The sequence below is a fragment of the Nerophis ophidion genome, linkage group LG13 (assembly GCF_033978795.1).
Source record: "Nerophis ophidion isolate RoL-2023_Sa linkage group LG13, RoL_Noph_v1.0, whole genome shotgun sequence".
NCBI classification, from domain to species: Eukaryota; Metazoa; Chordata; class Actinopteri; order Syngnathiformes; family Syngnathidae; genus Nerophis; species Nerophis ophidion.
Window position 1 is genome coordinate 9,671,264 of NC_084623.1, and position 23,207 is coordinate 9,694,470.

The 23,207-nt window shown below is 40.4% G+C and overlaps 1 protein-coding gene across 1 annotated transcript in view; it reads right to left on the bottom strand.

The window, feature by feature from the left end:
- Positions 1–23,207, bottom strand: part of LOC133564224 (partitioning defective 3 homolog B-like) — a 405,625-nt gene that overhangs the window by 104,439 nt on the left and 277,979 nt on the right. Inside the window, exon 23 of the mRNA XM_061918379.1 lies at positions 17,066–17,180. Within this exon, the coding sequence (XP_061774363.1) occupies positions 17,066–17,180 (115 nt within the window). The remainder of the gene's footprint in view (positions 1–17,065; positions 17,181–23,207) is intronic.

Here is a 23,207-nt window from a genome sequence, read left to right on the forward strand (position 1 = left end):
CCCTGACCTAGGATGTCGTGGTTTGTGCAGCTCTTTGAGACACTTGTGATTTAGGGCTATGTAAATAAACATTGATTGATTGATTGATTGATTGAAAAGATAGTGCACTTGGTTGACTTGCTTTGTAATTCTAGTTAAAACATCCATCGCCTGTCGTTAGAAAATAAAATAAAATACCCAACTCATTTACTCAGCTTCTGAACTTTTTCAAATAGAGGGGTTAGTGCGTCTGCCTCACAATACGAAGGTCCTGCAGTCCTGGGTTCAAATCCAGGCTTGGGATCTTTCTGTGTGGAGTTTGCATGTTCTCCCCGTGAGTGCGTGGGTTCCCTCCGGGTACTCCGGCTTCCTCCCACTTCCAAAGACATGCTCCTGGGGATAGGTTGATTGGCAACACTAAATTGGCCCTAGTGTGTGAATGTGAGTGTGAATGTTGTCTGTCTATCTGTGTTGGCCCTGCGATGAGGTGGCGACTTGTCCAGGGTGTACCCCGCCTTCCGCCCGATTGTAGCTGAGATAGGCGCCAGCGCCCCCGCGACCCCGAAAGGGAATAAGCGGTAGAAAATGGATGGATGGATGGATGTCAAAGGCCTTTCCAATTCAATCAAAACCAACACTTGATGCCAACTCATCTTGACTTTAATGCTCTGGACAAAGTATTCCTTCAAACTCATCTCCTCGTCCCTAATTATTGCCATAAGAGCCGACGTGGTCTTACCAATGAAATCACTCCATTTTCTGCACTACAGTACAACCCCAACCCTTAGATGTCATCCCTCAAAACCCCAAAGTCTGTTTGGCTTCTATCGCACACGACACAACTCTGCAGACGACGCTCGCTTCTCCTTACGAGATGTGATTTTTCAAGCTTAGCGGGCCGCTTTGATGAGTACACTCCTTTCCGAGCGCCAACAACCTTGGAGTGACTCTCAACAAGGGGCGGCGGTCCTTTGAGTTCTCTCTGAACACTATCTACAAAGGCTTTCCTAATGCCAGCTGCCACCCTGACTAATTCTTTACCTTCCTGGCTGGACTACCTGCTTCTGCCATCAGACTTCTGCAGGTCATTCAGAGTGCTGCTACTCAACTGGCATTCCACTAATCTACATTTATTCCTCGACAGTCCCCCTTTTATGGTCCCTTCACCAGCTCCCCATCTCTGGCCGCGTCTAATTTACGAGCCTGATACTCATCTACGGAGCGCTACATCGGATTAATCCTTAATAACGTCAATCAGTGGTCAGATTCCAAAGCGGCTGACTAAGCTCGTTATTCTCCTTTTTTCAGCCATTGGACGCAGACGTCTGTAACTACGAACCCCGTTTCCGTATGAGTTGGGAAATTGTGTTAGATGTCAATATAAACGGAATACTGTGAAGACTCTTCTTCGGCATGTTTTCCCGAGGATGCGTCGAAGCACAACACAGCAAAGGTAAGATATAAGGTATTTATTAAATAATAAAAGGCTAGGAAGAAAAACACTGGTGTAAAGAGAAGGCAAACCAAAAACGCTAGCATGAGAAATAGGGAGTAAAAGTAAACAACTAAGCTGGCACGAAGGCACACAAAAAACAGAAAAACAATTCCTTAGCATGTGAGCTGGAATAAACAAATGGCTTAGCATAAAAGCTAGCGAGAATATACATACAAAGATGAAGGTCGAGAGTCGTCACTGTTGCGCGTGGGCAAAACAGGAAATAAACGGTTCGGACTGAGAATGAAACAATGATGGAAAAACAAACGTGTGAAGATCTGAGAAAGGGCAGGAAAGGGCATGTTCACCACTGTGTTACATCACCTTTTCTTTCAAAGGGGAACATTATCACAATTTCAAAAGGGATAAAAACAATAAAAATTAGTTCCCAGTGGCTTGTTGTATTTTTTGATGTTTTTTTCCAAATTTTACCGGTCTCGGAATATCCCTAAATAAAGCTTTAAAGTGCCTTATTTTCGCTATGTTTGAAACCACTATCCATTTCCCTGTGACGTCACACAGTGCTGCCAGTGTAAAACAAACAATGGCGAATAGCACAGCAAGATATAGCAACATTAGCTCGGATTCAAACTCGGATTTCAGCGACTTAAGTGATTCAACAGATTACGCATGTATTGAAACAGATGGTTGGAGTATGAAAGTATTGAAGAAGAAACTGAAGCTATTGAGCGACTAGCTATTGACGCTATTCATAGCCATAGCATGGCCGAATAGCTGCGTTAGCATCGCCGGTAAAATGTGCGGACCAAACGATCAGGACTTTCGCATCTTTTCACACTGGAGCAACTTAAATCCGTCGATTGGTAAGTGTTTTTTTCGCATTAAATGTGGGTGGAAGGAAATGTAATATAGTTGCAAATGCATCTACAGGTTATCCATACATGACTGTGCCATGTCTGCTTTAGCACCGCCGGTAATTAGCGTGTTAGCATCGATTAGCGTAGCATGTTAGCATCGATTAGCTGGCAGTCAACATCAACAAAACTCACCTTTGTGATTTCGTTGACTATCGTTGCAAATGCATCTGCAGGTTATCCATACATCTCTGTGCCATGTCTGTCTTAGCATCGCCGGTAAAATGTGGAGACACTCTGGCACATTCAATAGGGGTCTGGCGGCACACACTTTGGCATCTTCGGGCCAGTGGTGCAACTTGAATCCCTCCCTGTTAGTGTTGTTACACCCTCCGACAACACACCGACGAGGCATGATGTCTCCAAGGTTCCAAAATATAGTCAAAAAAACGGAAAATAACAGAGCTGAGACCCGGTGTTTGTAATGTGTTGAAAATGAAAATGGCGGGTGTGTTACCTCGGCGACGTCACATTCTGACGTCATCGCCTCCAGAGCGATAAACAGAAAGGCGTTTAATTCGCCAAAATTCACCCATTTAGAGTTTGGAAATCGGTTAAAAAAATATATGGTCTTTTTTCTGCACCATCAAGGTATATATTGACGCTTACATAGGTCTGGTGATAATGTTCCCCTTTAATAACACTCAATAAACGTTTGGGAACTGAGGAAACTAATTGTTGAAGCTTTGAAAGTGGAATTCTTTCCCATTCTTGTTTTATGTAGAGCTTCAAGGCCGATTGAAATTAGATTTTCTTATTCAAACGGGGATAGCAGGTCCATTCTATGTGTCATACTTGATCATTTCGCGATATTGCCATATTTTTGCTGAAAGGATTTAGTAGAGAACATCAACGATAAAGTTCGCAACTTTGGTCGCTAATAAAAAAGCCTTGCCTTTATCGGAAGTAGCAGACGATGTGCGCGTGACGTCACGGGTTGTGGAGCTCCTCACATCTGAACATCGTTTACAATCATAGCCTCCAGCAGCAAGAGCTATTCGGACCGAGAAAGCGACGATTTCCCCATTAATTTGAGCGAAGATGAAAGATTCGTGGATGAGGAAAGTTAGAGTGAAGCACCAAAAAAATAAAAAATAAATAAAAGAAAAGGCGACGGCTCCAGTGGGAGCGTTTCAGATGTAATTATTATATGTAATCATTGTCACCAACGTTCCACTGGGTCATCATTGTCACCGACAATTAAGGCTCCAATTATTAAATAATCTCAAATATTCCACCTAAAAAAGTTATTAGGTAAAAATATTGGGGCGGTATAGCTCGGTTGGTAGAGCGGCCGTCTCAGCAACTTGAGGGTTGCAGGTTCGATTCCCGCTTCCGCCATCATAGTTACTACTGTTGTGTCCTTGAGCAAGACACTTTATCCACATGCTCCCAGTGCCACCCACACTGGTTGAAAAATGTAACGTAGATATTGGGTTTCACTATGTAAAGTGCTTTGAGTCACTAGAGAAAAGCGCTATATAAATATGTTTCACTTCACTTCATATTTTGTGTTTTTTTCCATTTTTTTTCCTAATGTTGATCTAGGTCAGGGGTAGGGAACCTATGGCTCTAGAGCCAGATGTGGCTCTTTTGATGTCTGCATCTGGCTCTCGGATAAATCTGAACTGACGTTTAATGAATAATTTCACTTGTTATCACAGAGTTAAAAATAATGTTCAAAATATAAAACATTCTCATGCATTTTTAATCCATCCGTTTTCTACCGCACCTGTTCAAGAAGTTGCGTTAATGGTAAGAAGTTATTTATTTATTATTGGTTAGTGTGGGGCTTGCCCTCCTGGGGGTTCTTCAGACCCCCAAGCACCGACATGAGAGCCTGTTTCAGGGTTACAATATTGTTTTCTTTTTCAATAAGTCTCTCAGTTGTTTTCCAGCAATTGTATTTCCAGTCCCAACCCCCATCTCTCCTCCTGGCTGCTGCTTATAACAGAGCGACAGGTGATTAGATAACAAGGCCCAGGTGGGACTTGTACGCACCTGTCGCTGCAGGCCCGCAGGCCACGCCCCCCCCACAGTTAGCTTCAGAATAACAATGTTATTACAAAGAATAAGAGACCTATTATACTCTAGAAATGTTGGTCTTACTTAAAAATGTACGCGTTTAGTTGTGTTCAGTGTTAAAAAAAAATATGATATGGCTCTTACGGAAATATATTTTAAAATATTTGGCTTTTTGGCTCTCTCAGCCAAAAAGGTTCCCGACCCCTGATCTAGATATTTAAAACTTGAATAATAATAAAAAAAATAATACTGAATAATGACACATTTTTTATATATTTTTTTGGACCAAAACCCTTTTGGTATTGATTGATTGATTGAATGATACTTTTATTAGTAGATTGCACAGTACAGTACATATTCCGTACAATTGACCACTAAATGGTAACACCCGAATAAGTTTTTCAACTTGTTTAAGTCGGGGTCCACGTTAATCAATTCATGGTACAAATATATACTATCAACATAATACAGTCATCACACAAGTTAATCATCATAGTATGTACATTGAATTATTTACATTATTTACAATCCGGGGGGTGGGATGAGGAGCTTTGGTTGATATCAGTACTTCAGTCATCAACAATTGCATCAACAGAGAAATGTGGACATTGAAACAGTGTAGGTCTTATTTAGTAGGATATGTACAGCCAGCAGAGAACATAGTGAGTTCACATAGCATAAGAACAAGTATATACATTAGAAGTACATTTGAGTTGTTTATAATCCGGGGAGATGGGATGTGAATAAAGGAGGGTATTAGTAAAGTGTTGAAGTTGCCTGGAGGTGTTGTTTTAGAGCGGTTTTGAAGGAATATAGAGATGCACTTACTTTTATACCTGTTGGGAGTGCATTCCACATTGATGTGGCATAGAAAGAGAATGAGTTAAGACCTTTGTTAGATCGAAATCTGGGTTTAACGTGGTTTGTGGTTTGTGGAGCTCCCCCTGGTGTTGTGGTTATGGCGGTCATTTACGTTAAGGAAGTAGTTGGACATGTACTTCGGTATCAAGGAGGTGTAGCGGATTTTATAGACCAGGCTCCGTGCAAGTTGTTTTACTCTGTCCTCCACCCTGAGCCAGCCCACTTTGGAGAAGTGGGTTGGATTGAGGTGTGATCTGGGGTGGAGGTCTAAAAGTAACCGGATTAGTTTATTCTGGGATGTTTGGAGTCTAGATTTGAGGGCTTTTGGAGGTGCAAGCGTAATCGAAGAAGGGTTGAATGAGAGTTCCCGCTAGTATCCTCAAGGTGCTTTTGTTGACCAGAGAGGAGATTCTGTAGAGGAATCTCGTTCTTTGGTTGACCTTTTTGATCACCTTGGTTGCCATTTTATCACAGGAAAGATTAGCCTCTAGAATGGAACCTAGGTAGGTGATCTCATCCTTCCTGTCCCCAGGATCATAACTGAGTGGAGGCCTAAATGTATATTTTTCATACATATATTGTTTTTTCAAATAAAAATTATGAAAATGGCCCCCGCTTGCTTTGATTTTTCAGTGTGCGGCCCTCAGCGGAAAAAGTTTGGACACCTCTGGTCCATGATGATGACTTCTGTTTTGTTGGATCAGCCGTTTTACTGCCTTGTTCGAAACACATAAGATATGCAAACAAACACTTATAAAATATTTCTGCGTAAATAACTGATTTTGTGGTTTATAGCTTGGTGTAGTTACTATGGAAAAAATATATTTTTCCCTGATAATTTAGTGGGAGTGGCTTATATACTGGAAGATTCGGTGTATATATATTGAAATGGTGCTTTGTACACTTTTTTTTTTTTTTTTTTTTACCCCCTCGAGTGCAATTTAGTTGTGAGCCACTGTGGCGAACAGCACAAACAAATCTCTTAACCCTGCCTGTGACAAAGAGGCACACTCAGCCGCAAGGTCTACCGCAGTCCATTTCCATGAAAGGTATCGGGGGTTCCATCCCTCCAACATGCACACCTACTAAACGCCCGAGATAACGCAGCTATTTCCTTTTATAATGACTGAGATCACATGGGCAGACCGGAGGTCGCAAAGAAAAGGGCTGTGTGCTCTGTGCACTCAGAGGGACAAAAAAAAGGAGGATTTGTCTGCCTCACAACGGCCATAAACGGTCTGAAATCCATAATTTTGAAGGTTTGCGGTACATTCGTAAAAACCCACATTTATAGGATTACTGCAAATAGGACCGGGGAAAGGAATTATAACCTATAAACAACCTTGGGGCAGAGATGGAGGTCTTTAGTTTCGGGATATATTATGTACAAAGGCTTATAGTACATAGTGTTAGTTTTATGTTTTACCATTAAAAAAAAAGGTCAAACTCGATGTAGACAACACACTAAATGAAGATATAAAAAGTGTAAAAAAAACACTGGTTAGGATCCAAGAAAGACACCTTATGGACTACAAACCCCGCTTCCATATGAGTTGGGAATATCCGTTAGATGTAAATATAAACGGAATACAATGATTAGCAAATACTTTTCAACCTATATTCAAATGAATGCACTACAAAGACAAGATATTTGATGTTCAAACTCATAAAATTTTTATTTTTTTGTAAATAATAATTAACTTAGAATTTCATGGCTGCAACACGTGCCAAAGTAGTTGGGAAAGGGCATGTTCACCACTGTGTTGCATCACCTTTTCTTTTAACAACACTCAATAAACATTTGGGAACTGAGGAAACTAATTGTTGACGCTTTAAAAGTGGAATTCTTTCCCATTCTTGTTTAATTTAGAGCTTCAGTCCAGGGTCTCCGCTGTCGTATTTTACGTTTCATAATGCGCCACACATTTTCGATGGGAGACAGGTCTGGACTGCAGGCGGGCCAGGAAAGTAGCCGCACTCTTTTTTTACAAAGCCACGCTGTTGTAACACGTGCTGAATGTGGCTTGGCATTGTCTTGCTGAAATAAGCAGGGGCGTCCATGAAAAAGACTGCGCTTAGATGGCAGCATATGTTGTTCCAAAACCTGTATGTACCTCTCAGCATTAATGGTGCCTTCACAGATGTGTAAGTTACCCATGCCTTGGGCACTAATGCACCCCCATACCATCACAGATGCTGGCTTTTGAACTTTGTGTCGATAACAGTCTAGATGGTTCGTGTCTCCTTTAGTCCGGATGACACGGTGTCGAATATTTGAAATGTGGACTCGTCAGACCACAGAACACTTTTCCACTTTGCATCAGTCCATTTAAGATAATCTCGGGCCCAGAGAAGCCGACGGATTTTCTGGATGTTGTTGATAAATGGCTTTCGATTTCCATAGTAGAGCTTTAACTTGCACTTACAGATGTAGCGACCAACTGTATTAATGACAGTGGTTTTCTGAAGTGTTCCTGAACCCATGTGGTGATATCCTTTAGAGATTGATGTCGGTTTTTGATTTAGTGCCATCTGAGGGATCAAAGGTCACGGTCATTCAATGTTGGTTTCCGGCCATGCCGCTTACGTGGAGTGATTTCTCCAGATTCTCTGAACCTTTTGATGATATTATGGACCGTAGATGTTGAAATCCCTAAATTTCTTGCAATTGCACTTTGAGAAACGTTGTTCTTAAACTGTTTGACTATTTGCTCACACAGTTGTGGACAAAGGGGTGTACCTCGCCCCATCCTTTCTTGTGAAAGACCGAGCATTTTTTGGGAAGCTGTTTTTTATATCCAATCATGGCACCCACCTGTTCCCAATTAGCCTGCACAACTGTGGGATGTTCCAAATAAGTGTTTGATGAGCATTCCTCAACTTTATCAGTATTTTTATTGCCACCTTTCCCAACTTCTTTGTCACGTGCTGCTGGCATCCAATTCTAAAGTTAATGGTTATTTGCAAAAAAATTTTTTTTTATCAGTTTGAACATCAAATCAAATCATTCTACACATTTTTACAACATAACTCCTGGAAATGACTGGCTTAGAATGTCCAAACATATAGACGTGTGTTTAAATTGAAGGAAACGGAAACTGCAAATAAAATGACCTCAAATATACCTAAAATACGAGGCGTAATTAATTATGCCTTATGTACATAGAGGTAGCAGAAGTAGCATGTTAGCATAGTGAGCAAATATGTCTGATTAACACTCCACACAAGTCAATAACATCAACAAAGCTCATCTTTGGGCATTCACGCACAGCATAAGACGTTTGATGGACAAAATGAGACAAAGAAGGAATGGCGTAAAACACGCCTTTTCTGTGGCAGCATCAAGGAAAGTTGTACATGCAAACAAACTACGGTGCGTTCAAGGACTTCCGAAATTAGGACGAAATGGCACGCGTCGAGTACTCTCCTCAGTGGATTATGTATAATATATCTTCTTAAGGCCAAAGCTGTTTGTTTAAATGCTTTTGTATTGGAACCTAATTAGAATAAAAATTAAGAATAATATTTTTACATGATGAACTTAGTCCATAAGTACACAAACGTGTACTTCATGTTTAGTGACATGCCGATTCTTATTTTTACACTTTTTTTTTCTTCCAAAATTCCATTGTATGTTATACTCTTCTGACACCACTAGATGGCTGTATAAGTGTCCACATAAGTGGCCATAAGACCCCAATTCAGTAGTGTAGACAATTTTGGAAACAAAGCCTTAGAGGTTTTTAATGTAAACAGTGGGATTCCTAACAATAAGAAAGGCTTGTGTCATGTTTGTCCTCCAACAGAAATCATATTAAAACAAACAAAAAAAATATATATATATATTTTCCTCATCTTTTGCCATTTACATACATTTTTGAAAAAGCTCCAGGGAGCCACTAGAGCGGCGCTAAAGAGCCACCCTAGTGGCTCCCTGGAGTGAACCTCGCACTATATAGATGCCATTTGGCTGTCGGAGGTAACCAGTGTTTATTGTAAGTCGTGGGTCAGTCATCATGGCTAATGTGACAGCTCACGGTAAAAAATGACATTATCTTTGTCAAAAGGCTCTCAGTCTCAGGTCAAGTCAACAGTGCAATGAACATATGAACAATAGACTTACTATTATTTATGTTCGGCAACACATACACTACATTGCCAAAAGGTTCACATATGAACTTGAAGTGCCATCCCATTCCTAACCCATAGAGTTCAACATGATGTCGATCCACCTTTTGCAGCTACTACAGCTTCAACTCTTCTGGGAAGGCTGTCCACAAGGTTGCGGAGTGTGTTTATAGGAATTTTCCACCATTCTTCCAAAAGCGACACAAACTGGTGTTGGTCCGTCTCCGTTCTAATTCATCCCAAAGGTGTTCTATCGGGTTCAGGTCAGGACTCTGTGCAGGCCAGTCAAGTTCATCCACACCAGACTCTGTCATCCATGTCTTTACGGACCTTGCTTTGTGCACTGGTGCACAGTCATGTTGGAGACTGTTCTTACAAGGTTGAGAGCATGGAATTGTCCAAAAAGTTCAGAAAAAAACAGGTCCCCAACCTTTTTGTCGCTGCGGACACTTGATAATTTGTCCCGCGTTTCCATCTGGCAATCTGATGGACGAGTCTGGGTTTGGAGGTTGCCAGGAGAACAGTATATTTTGGACCGCATTGTGCCGAGTGTGAAATTTGATGGAGGAGGAATTATGGTGGGGGGGCTGTTGGCCCCATTGAAATGAACTTTGAATGCTCTAGGACAGCGGTACCCGGGCCGCAGAAGAATTTTTTATTATTATTATTTTTATTTATATATTTATTTATTTATTTTAATTAAATCAACAGGGCCGCAGAAGATTTTTTTGTAATTATTTTTTTTATTTTTCTTTGTCATGAAAAAGGGAGGTTTTGTGGGTTGGTGCACTAATTGTAAGTGTATCTTGTGTTTTTATGTTGATTTAATATAATAAATAAATAAATAAATAAAAATAATAATAAAAAATTCTTCTGCGGCCCGGTACCACTGTCCTAGAGCATTCAAAGTTCCTTTCAATGGGGCCAACAACCCCCACCATAATTCCTCCTCCATCAAATTTCACACTCGGCACAATGCGGTCCGAAATATACCGTTCTCCTGGCAAACTCCAAACCCAGACTCCTCCATCAAATTTCACACTCGGTACAATGCGGTCCGAAATATACCGTTCTCCTGGCAAACTCCAAACCCAGACTCTTCCATCAGATTTCCAGATGGAAAAGCATGATTCATCACTCCAGAGAAGGCGTCTCCAGTACTCTAGAGTCCAGTGGAGACGTGCTATAGACCACCGCATCCCACGCTTTGCATTGGACTTGGTGATGTATGGCTTAGATGCAGCTGCCCGGCCATGGAAACTCATTCCAAGACGCTCTCTGCGTACTGTACGTGGGCTAATTGGAAGCTCACATGAAGTTTGGAGCTCTGTAGCAACTAGTAAAAAAGTCCTTGCACGATGCGCTTCGGCATCCGTTGACCACTCCGTGTCAGTTTACGGGTCATACAACTTGGTGGCTGAGTTGCTGTTGTTCCCTAACTCTTCACTTTTGTTATAATAAAGCTGACTTTGGAATATTTAGGAGCAAATTTCATGACTGGAGTTGTCGCACTGGTGGAATCCTATGACAGTTCCACGCTGGAACAAATGTTCGTAGAAACAGTCTCCATGCCTAAGTGCTTGATTTGATACACCTGATTCTGATCATTTGGACGGGTGTCCAAATACTTTTGGCAATATGCTGCATGTTTCACAATGCTGACAGTTGAAGCTTTAGAGTCCCAGAGGCAATTCCAAATGACAAAAAAAGGAAGTTTACGTAGATTAAAAATAAGGAGGCTATGGAAAAAAAAAAAGTGGGGTGGGAATTTCCCAATTCTATTCTGAACAACACAATAGTGACTGTCCCCAAATGCGAGGAGATGACAGGAACTTTGGACGCAGTTCTAAGGACTGGAACCTTGGACTGAAAGAGAAACAATTCCAGATACAAGCGCACGCATCCTCAAAAGGAAATCCAGTATAAAATGTGAACATGCAAGATTGTCTCCATGGAGTCCTGGGGATTCAGTCTCGATCAACAGGATGTGAGACAAGGTCATCTGGTGAGCGCACACAGGTGACACTTGGCAGCGAGACTGACAGGTCAGTCATGTCCACTAACAGTTATTCATCATTATCCACATGGGGAATGTGGAAACGGCAAAGTAAAACACGTCAGCAATACTCGACTTAGAACGTTTATTTTCCTTTATATACTGTAAAAGCATTGTGCCGTTGTTTTTTTGCATTTTAAGCAAAAAAAAAAAACATTTAAATACGGCATTCTGGATTCACGACCGTATATTTTTGAAGCTGAATATACTGAGGATGACTTACTGGTTCACGCACAACAACTCATAACAATTTAAATTTAACACCACTTCTGAAGACATGCATATGTCGATTGGCAACACTAAATTGTCTGTCTGTCCGTGTTGGCCATGGATGAGATACCTCACTTCCACCGGATTGTAGCCGACATAGGCTCCAGTACCCCCCCGAAAACCCGAAAGGGACAAGCGGTAGAAAATGGATGGATGGACCACTTCCAAAGACATGAACTTGGGGATATGTTGATTGGTAACACTAACTTGTGTGTCTATCTGTATTGGTTCTGCAAAGAGGAGGCGACTTGTCCAGGGTCTACCTCACCTTCCGCCCGATTGTAGCTGAGATAGGCTCCAGCATCCCCCCACCACCCCAAAAGGGACAAGTGGTAGAAAATGGATGGATGGACCACTTCCAAAGACATGAACTTGGGGATATGTTGATTGGTAACACTAACTTCTCTGTCTATCTGTGTTGGTTCTGCGATGTGGAGGCGACTTGTCCAGGGTGTACCTTGTCTTCCGCCCGATTGTAGCTGAAATAGGCTCCCCCCCCCCCTGAACGGGACAAGCGGTAGGAAATGGATGGATGGACCACTTCCAAAGACATGCACCTGGGATATGTCGATTGGCAACACTAAATTGTCTGTCTATCTGTGTTGGCCATGGATGAGGTGGCGACTTGTCCAGGGTCTACCTCACTTTCCGCCCGATTGTAGCCGAGATAGGCTCCAGCACCCCCCCACCACCCCAAAAGGGACAAGTGGTAGAAAATGGATGGATGGACCACTTCCAAAGACATGAACTTGGGGATATGTTGATTGGTAACACTAACTTCTCTGTCTATCTGTGTTAGTTCTGCGATGTGGGGGCGACTTGTCCAGGGTGTACCTTGTCTTCCGCCCGATTGTAGCTGAGATAGGCTCCAGCAACCCCCCGCCACCCGAACGGAAAAAGCGGTAGGAAATGGATGGATGGACCACTTCCAAAGACATGCACCTGGGGATATGTCGATTGGCAACACTAAATTGTCTATATGTGTTGGTTTTGCGATGAGGGGGCGACTTGTCCAGGGTGTACATTGTCTTCCGCCCGATTGTAGCTGAAATAGGCTCCAGCAACCCCCTGCCACCCCGAACGGAACAAGCGGTAGAAAATGGATGGATGGACCACTTCCAAAGACATGCACCTGGGGATATGTCGATTGGCAAACACTAAATTGTCTGTGTATCTGTGTTGGCCATGGATGAGATGGCGGTTTGTCCAGGGTCTACCTCATCTTCCGCCCGATTGTAGCTGAGATAGGCTCCAGCATCCCCCCACCACCCAAAAAGGGACAAGTGGTAGAAAATGGATGGATGGACCACTTCCAAAGACATGAACTTGGGGATATGTTGATTGGTAACACTAACTTGTCTCTCTATCTGTGTTGGTTCTGCGATGAGGCGGCAACTTGTCCAGGGTGTACCTTGTCTTTCGCCTGATTGTAGCTGAGATAGGCTCCAGCAGCCCCCCGCCACCCCGAACGGGACAAACGGTAGAAAATGGAAGGATGGACCACTTCCAAAGACATGCACCTGGGGATATGTCGATTGGCAACACTAAATTGTCTGTCTATCCCTGTTGGCCATGGATGAGGTGGTGACTTGTCCAGGGTGTACGCCGCCTTCTGCCCGATTGTAGGCGAGATAGGTTCCAGCATCCCCCCACCACCCCAAAAGGTATAAGAGGTAGAAAATGGATGGATGGCACACTTCCAAAGACATGAATTTGGGGATATGTTGATTGGTAACACTAACTTGTCTATCTGTGTTGGTTCTGCAAAGAGGCGGCGACTTGTCCAGGGTGTACCTTGTCTTCCGCCTGATTGTAGCTGAGATAGACTCCAGCACCCCCCGCGTCCCCAAAAGGGATGAGTGGTAGAAAATGCATGGATGGACCACTTCCAAAGACATGCACCTGGGGGTACGTTGATTGGTAACACTAACTTGTCTGTCTATCTGTGTTGGTTCTGCGATGAGGTGGTGACTTGTCCAGAGTGTACGTTGTCTCCCGCCGATTGTAGCTGAGATAGGCTCCAGCGAACTCACGACCGACCGATAACAGGGTGGACACTCTAACCACAAGGCCACTGCGCAGGCATGAACTATTGTTGATGGTTTTTGAATGCATTTTAAAAGTGATTTAGAGGTAAAAAAAAATAAATAAATAAATAAAAATAAACTTGTCTCTTCTTGCTTCTCGTAAGGATAATGAATGTTAGGCACATTTAAAAAAAAAAAGTGCAGTTCCCCTATAAACTATACTATAGGTCACTGGATTAGGGATACATTTCTGATGATCAAATACGTAAATGCACGAGCTTCGCACCCGACTTGAAACGAATAAAAAAGATAAGAGACAAAAGACATCTAAATACAATTACCGCTGCAGGTCTCTCAACTCCAGCAAGAAAGGTGAATAGGCACCTCGCCCTCAAAGCAGCAAAAAAAGCACTTAGCCTCCAGCTGCTGCAGCGATCGCAATAAGAACCTACTTAGACTGCAGCTGCACCAAAAGGCTTCTTTTGTTGGATAAAAAGGCGAGAAGGAAACAGGTGCGGCAAACAAAGCTTGTCCTTCACACGGAACACGACTGTCACCATTTTTAAATAATTCTAAATCCAACTGAACTTTTCAATTGTATAACTAATTACTTGTGTCATTTAAAATGACCGACACACACGCACAAGTTATCTTTTGTTCAGGACTTGTGGGGACCACCCTTTCTACAGGTTGTGGGGGCATAAAAAAGGAGGTAAAATGTCAACTGCCCAGTTAGCTCATACACGTCTTTAAATCTCTGGATTGATGAAGTAATGTGCTAATCAGACTTACTGGGGACCCTGGGGAAAAATAGTAAATATGATTCATGGGGACCAAATTTAAATCATTTTGCATAATTCACACACAATTGTACGTGACTACTGAGGACCATTAAAAAAAAAAAGTTTGAATTAAATATATTAAAAATCACTTAGGCATCTTCATAATGGATCTGAGTATCATTTAAAAAGGTTTCCCTTTAGGGAACCTGTTTTTTTTGTCCCCATACCGTCAGAGGTCTCCTAAAGGTGACTGTGTAAACAGAGTGATGTCTCCATTAAGTAAGCATTGCCAGAACACACGCACGCACACACATCCAAACACACACACACACACACACACACACACACACACACACACACACACACACACACACACACACACACACACACTAGTTATCATTAGTTCAGGACTTGTGGGGACCACCCTTTCTACAGGTTGTGGAGGCATAAAAAAAATTAGGTAAAATGGCCACTGCCCAGTTAGCTCATACCCGTCTTTAAATCTCTGGATTGATGAAGTAATGTGCTGATCAGACTTACTGGGGACCAAATTTAAATAATTTTGCATAATTCATACACATTTGTATGTGACTACTGAGGACCATTAAAAAAAAAGTTTGAATTAAATATATTAAATATATTAAAAATCACTAAGGCATCTTCAGAATGGATCTGACTATCATTTAAAAATGTTTCCCTTTAGGGAACCTGTTTTTTTGTCCCCATACCGTCAGAGGTCTCCTAAAGGTGACTGTGTAAACAGAGCGATGTCCCCATTGAGTAAGCATTGCCAGAACACACACACACACACACACACACACACACACACACACACACACACACACACACTAGTTATCATTTGTTCAGGACTTGTGGGGACCAGCCTTTCTACAGATTGTGGAGACATTATACAAATTAGGTCAAATGTTTTATGGGCCCCAAAAAAAATCACTTAGGCATCTTCAGAATGGATCTGACTATCTTTTAAAAAGGTTTCCCTTTAGGGGACCTGTTTTTTTGTCCCCATACCGTCAGAGGTCCCATAAAGGTGACTGTGTAAACAGAGTGATGTCCCCGTTGAGTAAGCATTGCCAGAACACACACACACACGCACACACACACACACACACACGCACACGCACACACACACACACACACACACACACACACACACACACACACACATGAGGCTGTCACACTTCCTACGGCAACCATGGCTGACTGTACTTGCACAGTCCTGTACCGTTATCTACCCCCCTAAAAGCCAATCAACCCACAATTCTTAATATACAAAACCCAAAACCAGTGAAGTTGGCACGTTGTGTAATTCATAAATAAAAACAGAATAGAATGATTTGCAAATCCTTTTCAACTTATACTCAATTGGATAGACTGCAAAGAAATAATACTTAATGTTCCAACTGAAAAAACTTCATCTTTAACTTAGAATTTAATGGCAGGAACACATTGCAAAAAAGTTGGCACGGGGGAATTTTTACCACTGTGTTACATGGCCTTTCCATTTAACAACACTAAATGTTTGGGAATTCAGGAGACCGAAGGAATTCTTTCGCATTCTTGCTTGATGCACAGCTTAAGTTGTTCAACAGTCCGGGGTCTCCGTTGTGGTATTTTAGGCTTCATAATGCACCACACATTTTCAATGGGAGACAGGTCTGGACTACAGGCAGGCCAGTCTAGTACCCGCACTCTTTTACTATGAAGCCACGCTATTGTAACACATGGCTTGGCATCGTCTTGCCGAAATAAGCAGGGGTGACCCTCGCCCCCATCCTTGTTTGTGAATGACTGAGCATTTCATGGAAGATGCTTTCATACCCAATCACGGCACCCACCTGTTCCCATTTAACCTGTTCAACTATGGGATGTTCCAAATAAGTGTTTGATGAGCATACCTCAACTTTCTCAGTCTTTTTTTGCCACTTGTGACAGCTTTTTTGAAACATTTTGCAGGCATCAAATTCCAAATGAGCTAATATGTGCAATAAATAACAAAGTTTTCCATTTCCAACGTTAAATATCTTGTCTTTGCAGTCTATTCGATTGAATATAAGTTGAAAAGGATTTGCAAATCATTGTATTCTGTTTTTATTTACCATTTACACAATGTGCCAACTTCACTGGTTTTGGGTTTTGAACTGTTCATCCAAAGACACGTGAGCTGTGAACAAGGGGATGGGTCAAATGCAGAGGGTAATTTCACCACACCTAGTGTGCGTGTGAGACTATCAGTGGTACTTTAATTTTAACTTTGTGGAACTTTTTAAAAATGGCCGTTCTATGTTGTGGCTAGGAGAAGCACATGAGGGGCGTAGCTCATCAGTTCAACCAATCACCAAACACCTACCTATTTTTCTTCCTATGGGACTCAGTTTAGACCCTACCTCAGAGTAGGAGCTAAAATGGTTCTAGGATCTGAAAGCCATATTCCCTAGTTCCCGTATGTCGGAACATGACGAAACAAGGTTATGAGAACTCCAAAAAGTCCCTAGAGTCGGAAAAAAAGGCCTATTGTCTGTCATCCAACATCTGTATCTGCTTCTTACCTTGTCCTTGTCAAGCCTTCTACGCCGCGGGTCCAGTTCTTCATAGGCGGGCACCATTCCCTCCCTCTTGGCCTGTTGGTATTCTTTTCTTAGCTGCTGGATTCTGTCCATATTGCTGCAAACACACAAACAATAAACAAGACAACAGTAAGCATTGAAAATAATTTGCTAATAGCTATTTTTACCATATACTTATAATAGTAGTAATAGATTTTATTTGTAAAAAACACTTCACATTGAGCAAACAACCTCAAAGTGCTACAGTGTATTAAAAAAAATCTGATGATCAATTAAATTAAAAAAAATAAAAACTATAACAGCCTAATAGCCAGAACTAACATTTATAAATCTAAAAAAGGCTTTTTTTTTAAAAGCGTCCACAGTCTGTGGTGTCCTCAGGTGGTCAGGGAGAACGTTCCACAGACTGGAATCATCTTGTAAGCCAAATATCCTTTTCCATAACTTGCATTTAAATGGTGTATGCTACTTGGAGTTCAACATATTTCTATTTTAATTTTATTTCTTGCTTTCAGACGCATCCATGTGACCTAAGTGAAGTTTGGCCCCCTTATTATGGCAAATATTAAAATAACCCAAAATTTGGTTAGTGCTCTAAAAATTCTTGTTGGTGCCGGAACCGCTTTGAAGTTATTCTAAAATCAATTTTATGACTAGTGACTCGTGAGCCCCTCCCACCTTGTCAACATGACCCCAAGCGTTTCCCATTTGTTTGTGCTGCAGGAAAAAAACTGTCCGACAAATACATAGTTTCACGAGCTAAAAAAACAGGCTGTCAACTCGATAGCCAGCACTGCTCTTTAAGTAGTCACAGGGTGAGGCTTACCAACATACACAGGCTACCCTCTGTTAGCCTCAACCCCTTAAAAGTCACTCTCATCCGGGTCACGGCACCACTCTAGCCGGCGTGGTTCAGTCCCTGCTTTTTCCGTTACTCACAGGACTCGAACCTGGGTCATCCGCATGACAGACGAGCGTGCTAAAAAAAAATGTTCTTGAAAATATTTTTTTGTCTTGAAAATCAACTTTGACCTTGAAAATCCACATTTACCTTGAAAATATTTTTTTGTGATGTAAATCAACTCTTACCTTGAAAATGAACTTTTACCTTGAAAATCATTTTTAGTCTTGAAAATCTACTTTTACCTTGAAAATATTTTTTGTCATGAAAATCAACTTTTGCCTTGAAAATAATTTTTTCATGAAAATCAACTTTTGCCTTTAAAATAATTTTTTGTTTTGAAAATCAACTTTTACCTTAAAAATATTTTTTTACCTTGAAAATCATTTTTTGTCATGAAGATCGACTTTTATATTGAAAATCAACTTTTATCTTGAAAATACACTTTTAACTTGAAAATCATTTTTTGTCATGAAAATTGACTTTTATCTTGAAAATTAACTTTTAACTTGAAAATAATTTTTTGGCATGAAAATTTACTTTTACCTTGAAAATCTTCTTTTGTCTTGAGAATCAACTTTTACCTTGAAAATTGTTTGTCATGAAAATCAACTTTTACCTTGAAAATGATTTTTTGTCTTAAAAATCTACTTTTACCTTGAAAATAACTTTTGTCATGAAAATCAACTTTTGCCTTGAAAATAATTTTTTCATGAAAATCAACTTTTGCCTTTAAAATAATTTTTTGTTTTGAAAATCAACTTTTACCTTAAAAATAATTTTTTACCTTGAAAATATTTTTTTTGTCATGAAAATCAACTTTTATCTTGAAAATCCACTTTTAACTTGAAAATCATTTTTTGTCATGAAAATTAACTTTTACCTTGAAAATCATTTTTTGTCATGAAAATTGACTTTTATCTTGAAAATTAACTTTTAACTTGAAAATAATTTTTGTCATGAAAATGTACTTTTACCTTGAAAATCATTTTTTTGTCATGAAAATCAACTTTTACCTTGAAAATCATTTTTTTGTCATGAAAATCAACCTTTACCTTGAAAATCATTTTTTTGTCATGAAAATCAACTTTTACCTTGAAAATCTTTTTTTTGTCTTGAAAATCAACTTTTACCTTGAAAATTGTTTGTCATGAAAATCAACTTTTTCCTTGAAAATGATTTTTTGTCTTGAAAATCAACTTTTACCTTGATTTTCATTACAAAAAAATATTTTCAAGGCAAAAGTTGATTTTCAAGACAAAAAAATCATTTTCAAGGTAAAAGTTGATTTTCATGACAAAAAATTATTTTTAAGGAAAAACATTATTTTCAAGGTAAAAGTTGATTTTCAAGGTAAAAGTTGATTTTCATTACAAAAAATTATTTTCAACTTTTACCTTGAAAATCAACTTTTACCTTGAAAATAATTTTTTTCCTTAAAAATAATTTTTTGTCTTGAAAATCAACTTTTACCTTGAAAATAATTATTTGTCATAAAAATCTACTTTTATCTTGAAAATTTACTTTTACCTTGCAAATAATTTTTTGTCTTGAAAGTAAAAATTTACCTTGAAAATATTTTTCTGTCTTGAAAATCAACTTTTAGCTTGAAAATCAACTTTTACCTTGAAAATTATTTTTTGTCTTGAAAATCAACTTTTGCCTTGAAAATATTTGTATCTTGAAAATCAACTTTTACTTTGAAAATGCTCTGTCTTGAAAAATCAACTTTTACCTTGAAAATATTCTATTTCCTTAAATATAATTTTTGTCTTGAAAATCAACCTTTAGCTTGAAAATATTTTTTTTCATTAAAAAATATTTTTTGTCTTGAAACTAATTTTTTTCATTAAAAAATTTTTTTGTCTTGAAAATCTACTTTTACCATGAAAATCAACTTTTACCTTGAAAATATTTTTCTGTCTTGAAAATCAACTTTTACCTTGAAAATCAACTTTTACCTTGAAAATATTTTTTTTCCTCAAAAATATTTTTTGTCTAAAAAAATCAACTTTTACCTTGGAAATGCTTTGTATTGAAATTCAAATTTTACTTTGAAAATAATTTTTTGTCATGAAAATCAACTTTTACCTTGAAAATCATTTTTTGTCTTGAAAATCAACTTTTACCTTGAAAATATTTTTCTTCCTTAAAAATATTTTTTTCTCTTGAAAATCAACTTTTACCTTGGAAATTCAAATTTTACTTTGAAAATATTTGTTTTGTCATGAAAATCAACTTTTGCCTTGAAAATATTTGTATGTGTTGAAAATCAACTTTTACTTTGAAAATGCTGTCTTTTGAAAAATCAACTTTTACCTTGAAAATATTTTTTTCCTTAAAAATAACTTGTCTTGAAATTCAACTTTTACCTTGAAAATCATTTTTTGTCTTGAAAATCAACTTTTACCTTGAAAATCAACTTTTACCTTGAAAATATTTTTCTGTCTTGAAAATCAACTTTTACCTTGAAAATACTTTGTCGTGAAAATCAACTTTTACCTTGAAAATATTTTTTTTCCTTAAAAATATTTTTTTGTCTTGAAAACAACTTTTACCTTGAAAATGCTTTGTATTGAAATTCAAATTTTACTTTGAAAATAATTTTTTGTCATGAAAATCAACTTTTACCCTGAAAATCATTTTTTGTCTTGAAAATCAACTTTTACCTTGAAAATGCTTTGTCGTGAAAATCAACTTTTACCTTGAAAATCAACTTTTACCTTGAAAATCAACTTTTACCTTGAAAATATTTTTTTTCCTTAAAAATATTTTTGTGTCTAGAAAATCAACTTTTACCTTGGAAATGCTTTGTATTGAAATTCAAATTTTACTTTGAAAATATTTTTTGTCATGAAAATCAACTTTTACCCTGAAAATCATTTTTTGTCTTGAAAATCAACTTTTACCTTGAAAATCAACTTTTACCTTGAAAATATTTTTCTTCCTTAAAAATATTTTTTTGTCTTAAAAATCAACTTTTACCTTGGAAATGCTTTGTATTGAAATTCAAATTTTACTTTGAAAATATTTTTTTGTCATGAAAATCAACTTTTACCTTGAAAATCAATTTTTGTCATGAAAATCAACTTTTACCATGAAAATCATTTTTTGTCTTGAAAAATCAACTTTTACCTTGAAAATCAGCACCGGTACTTTTTAGAGGCGGTATAGTACCGTAAATAAGTCATTACTATCCCTGTACTATACTAGCACCGGTATAGCGTACAACCCTAGTCGCCAGTGAGCACGCACAAGAAGACCGACCACGTGTCACTGCTCATTATTCTTCTTCCACTGTCATTTTTCTCTTTTAGTTCTGTCAGTTTGACATTTCTCGCAGGCAATAACGTGCGCTGTCATTATCTTCTCAACTTTGATACAATCCGTCCCTCCCCCCCACCCACTCCTAATGTCTTTATCAGCCGCTCGTCTCAATCCTCTCCGCCCTCCTTCCCTCCCCGCGTTCCGTCCCTCATCATCTTTGTCTCCCTAATCTCACGGGCTTACGCTTTGCACTAATTTGACGGCGTCGCCGCTAATAAAGTTTGACAAGGAAAGGCCACCAAAGATGGCAGGTGCTTCGGAAAAGCCGGACGCGGGAGAGAAGGAGACTCGTATGGCGAGATGGTGTTTTTTTTTTTTTGCTCCTCAGGCTAACAGGAAGCGACATGTGGTTTTTTAAAACGCCGCTGAGGGGATGCGACACTGCAGCGCCATTTAAGCGCGGGCAGTAATTACAGCTCTTGTCGACCGCCATGACATCAATCAGACCGGGCGCCCTAATGCCTGCGACACCGTTTGGCAGGAAAGGCCCGCCGTCCTGTCTTCATGACGGTTTTTGGATGGCTCGTCGACAGATTGAAAAAGTATTATTTGGCACGAACGTATCTAGACGTGCATGAGAGTGTGAAAGTGTTGACAAGACATCGGGGGCGGTACCTCTGGATTGGCAGACCGGGGTGGTGGTTCCTCTCTTTAAGAAGGGGGACCGGAGGGTGTGTTCCAACTATCGTGGGATCACACTCCTCAGCCTTCCCGGTAAGGTTTATTCAGGTGTACTGGAGAGGAGGCTACGCCGGATAGTCCAACCTCGGATTCAGGAGGAACAGTGTGGTTTTCGTCCTGGTCGTGGAACTGTGGACCAGCTCTATACTCTCGGCAGGGTTCTTGAGGGTGCATGGGAGTTTGCCCAACCAGTCTACATGTGCTTTGTGGACTTGGAGAAGGCATTCGACCGTGTCCCTCGGGAAGTCCTGTGGGGAGTGCTCAGAGAGTATGGGGTATCGGACTGTCTTATTGTGGCGGTCCGCTCCCTGTATGATCAGTGTCAGAGCTTGGTCCGCATTGCTGGCAGTAAGTCGGACACGTTTCCAGTGAGGGTTGGACTCCGCCAAGGCTGTCCTTTGTCACCGATTCTGTTCATAACTTTTATGGACAGAATATCTAGGCGCAGTCAAGGCGTTGAGGGGTTCCGGTTTGGTGACCGCAGGATTAGGTCTCTGCTTTTTGCAGATGATGTGGTCCTGATGGCTTCATCTGACCGGGATCTTCAGCTCTCACTGGATCGGTTCGCAGCCGAGTGTGAAGCGACCGGAATGAGAATCAGCACCTCCAAGTCCGAGTCCATGGTTCTCGCCCGGAAAAGGGTGGAGTGCCATCTCCGGGTTGGGGAGGAGACCCTGCCCCAAGTGGAGGAGTTCAAGTACCTAGGAGTCTTGTTCGCGAGTGAGGGAAGAGTAGATCGTGAGATCGACAGGCGGATCGGTGCGGCGTCTTCAGTAATGCGGACGTTGTACCGATCCGTTGTGGTGAAGAAGGAGCTGAGCCGGAAGGCAAAGCTCTCAATTTACCGGTTGATCTACGTTCCCATCCTCACCTATGGTCATGAGCTTTGGGTCATGACCGAAAGCATAAGATCACGGGTACAAGCGGTTGAAATGAGTTTGGCGGGTCTCTCCCTTAGAGATAGGGTGAGAAGCTCTGCCATCCGGGAGGAACTCAAAGTAAAGCTGTTGCTCCTTCACATGGAGAGGAGCCAGATGAGGTGGTTCGGGCATCTGGTCAGGATGCCACCCGAACGCCTCCCTAGGGAGGTGTTTAGGGCACGTCCACCCGGTAGGAGGCCACGGGGAAGACCCAGGACACGTTGGGAAGACTATGTCTCCCGGCTGGCCTGGGAACGCCTCGGGATCCCCCGGGAAGAGCTGGACTAAGTGGCTG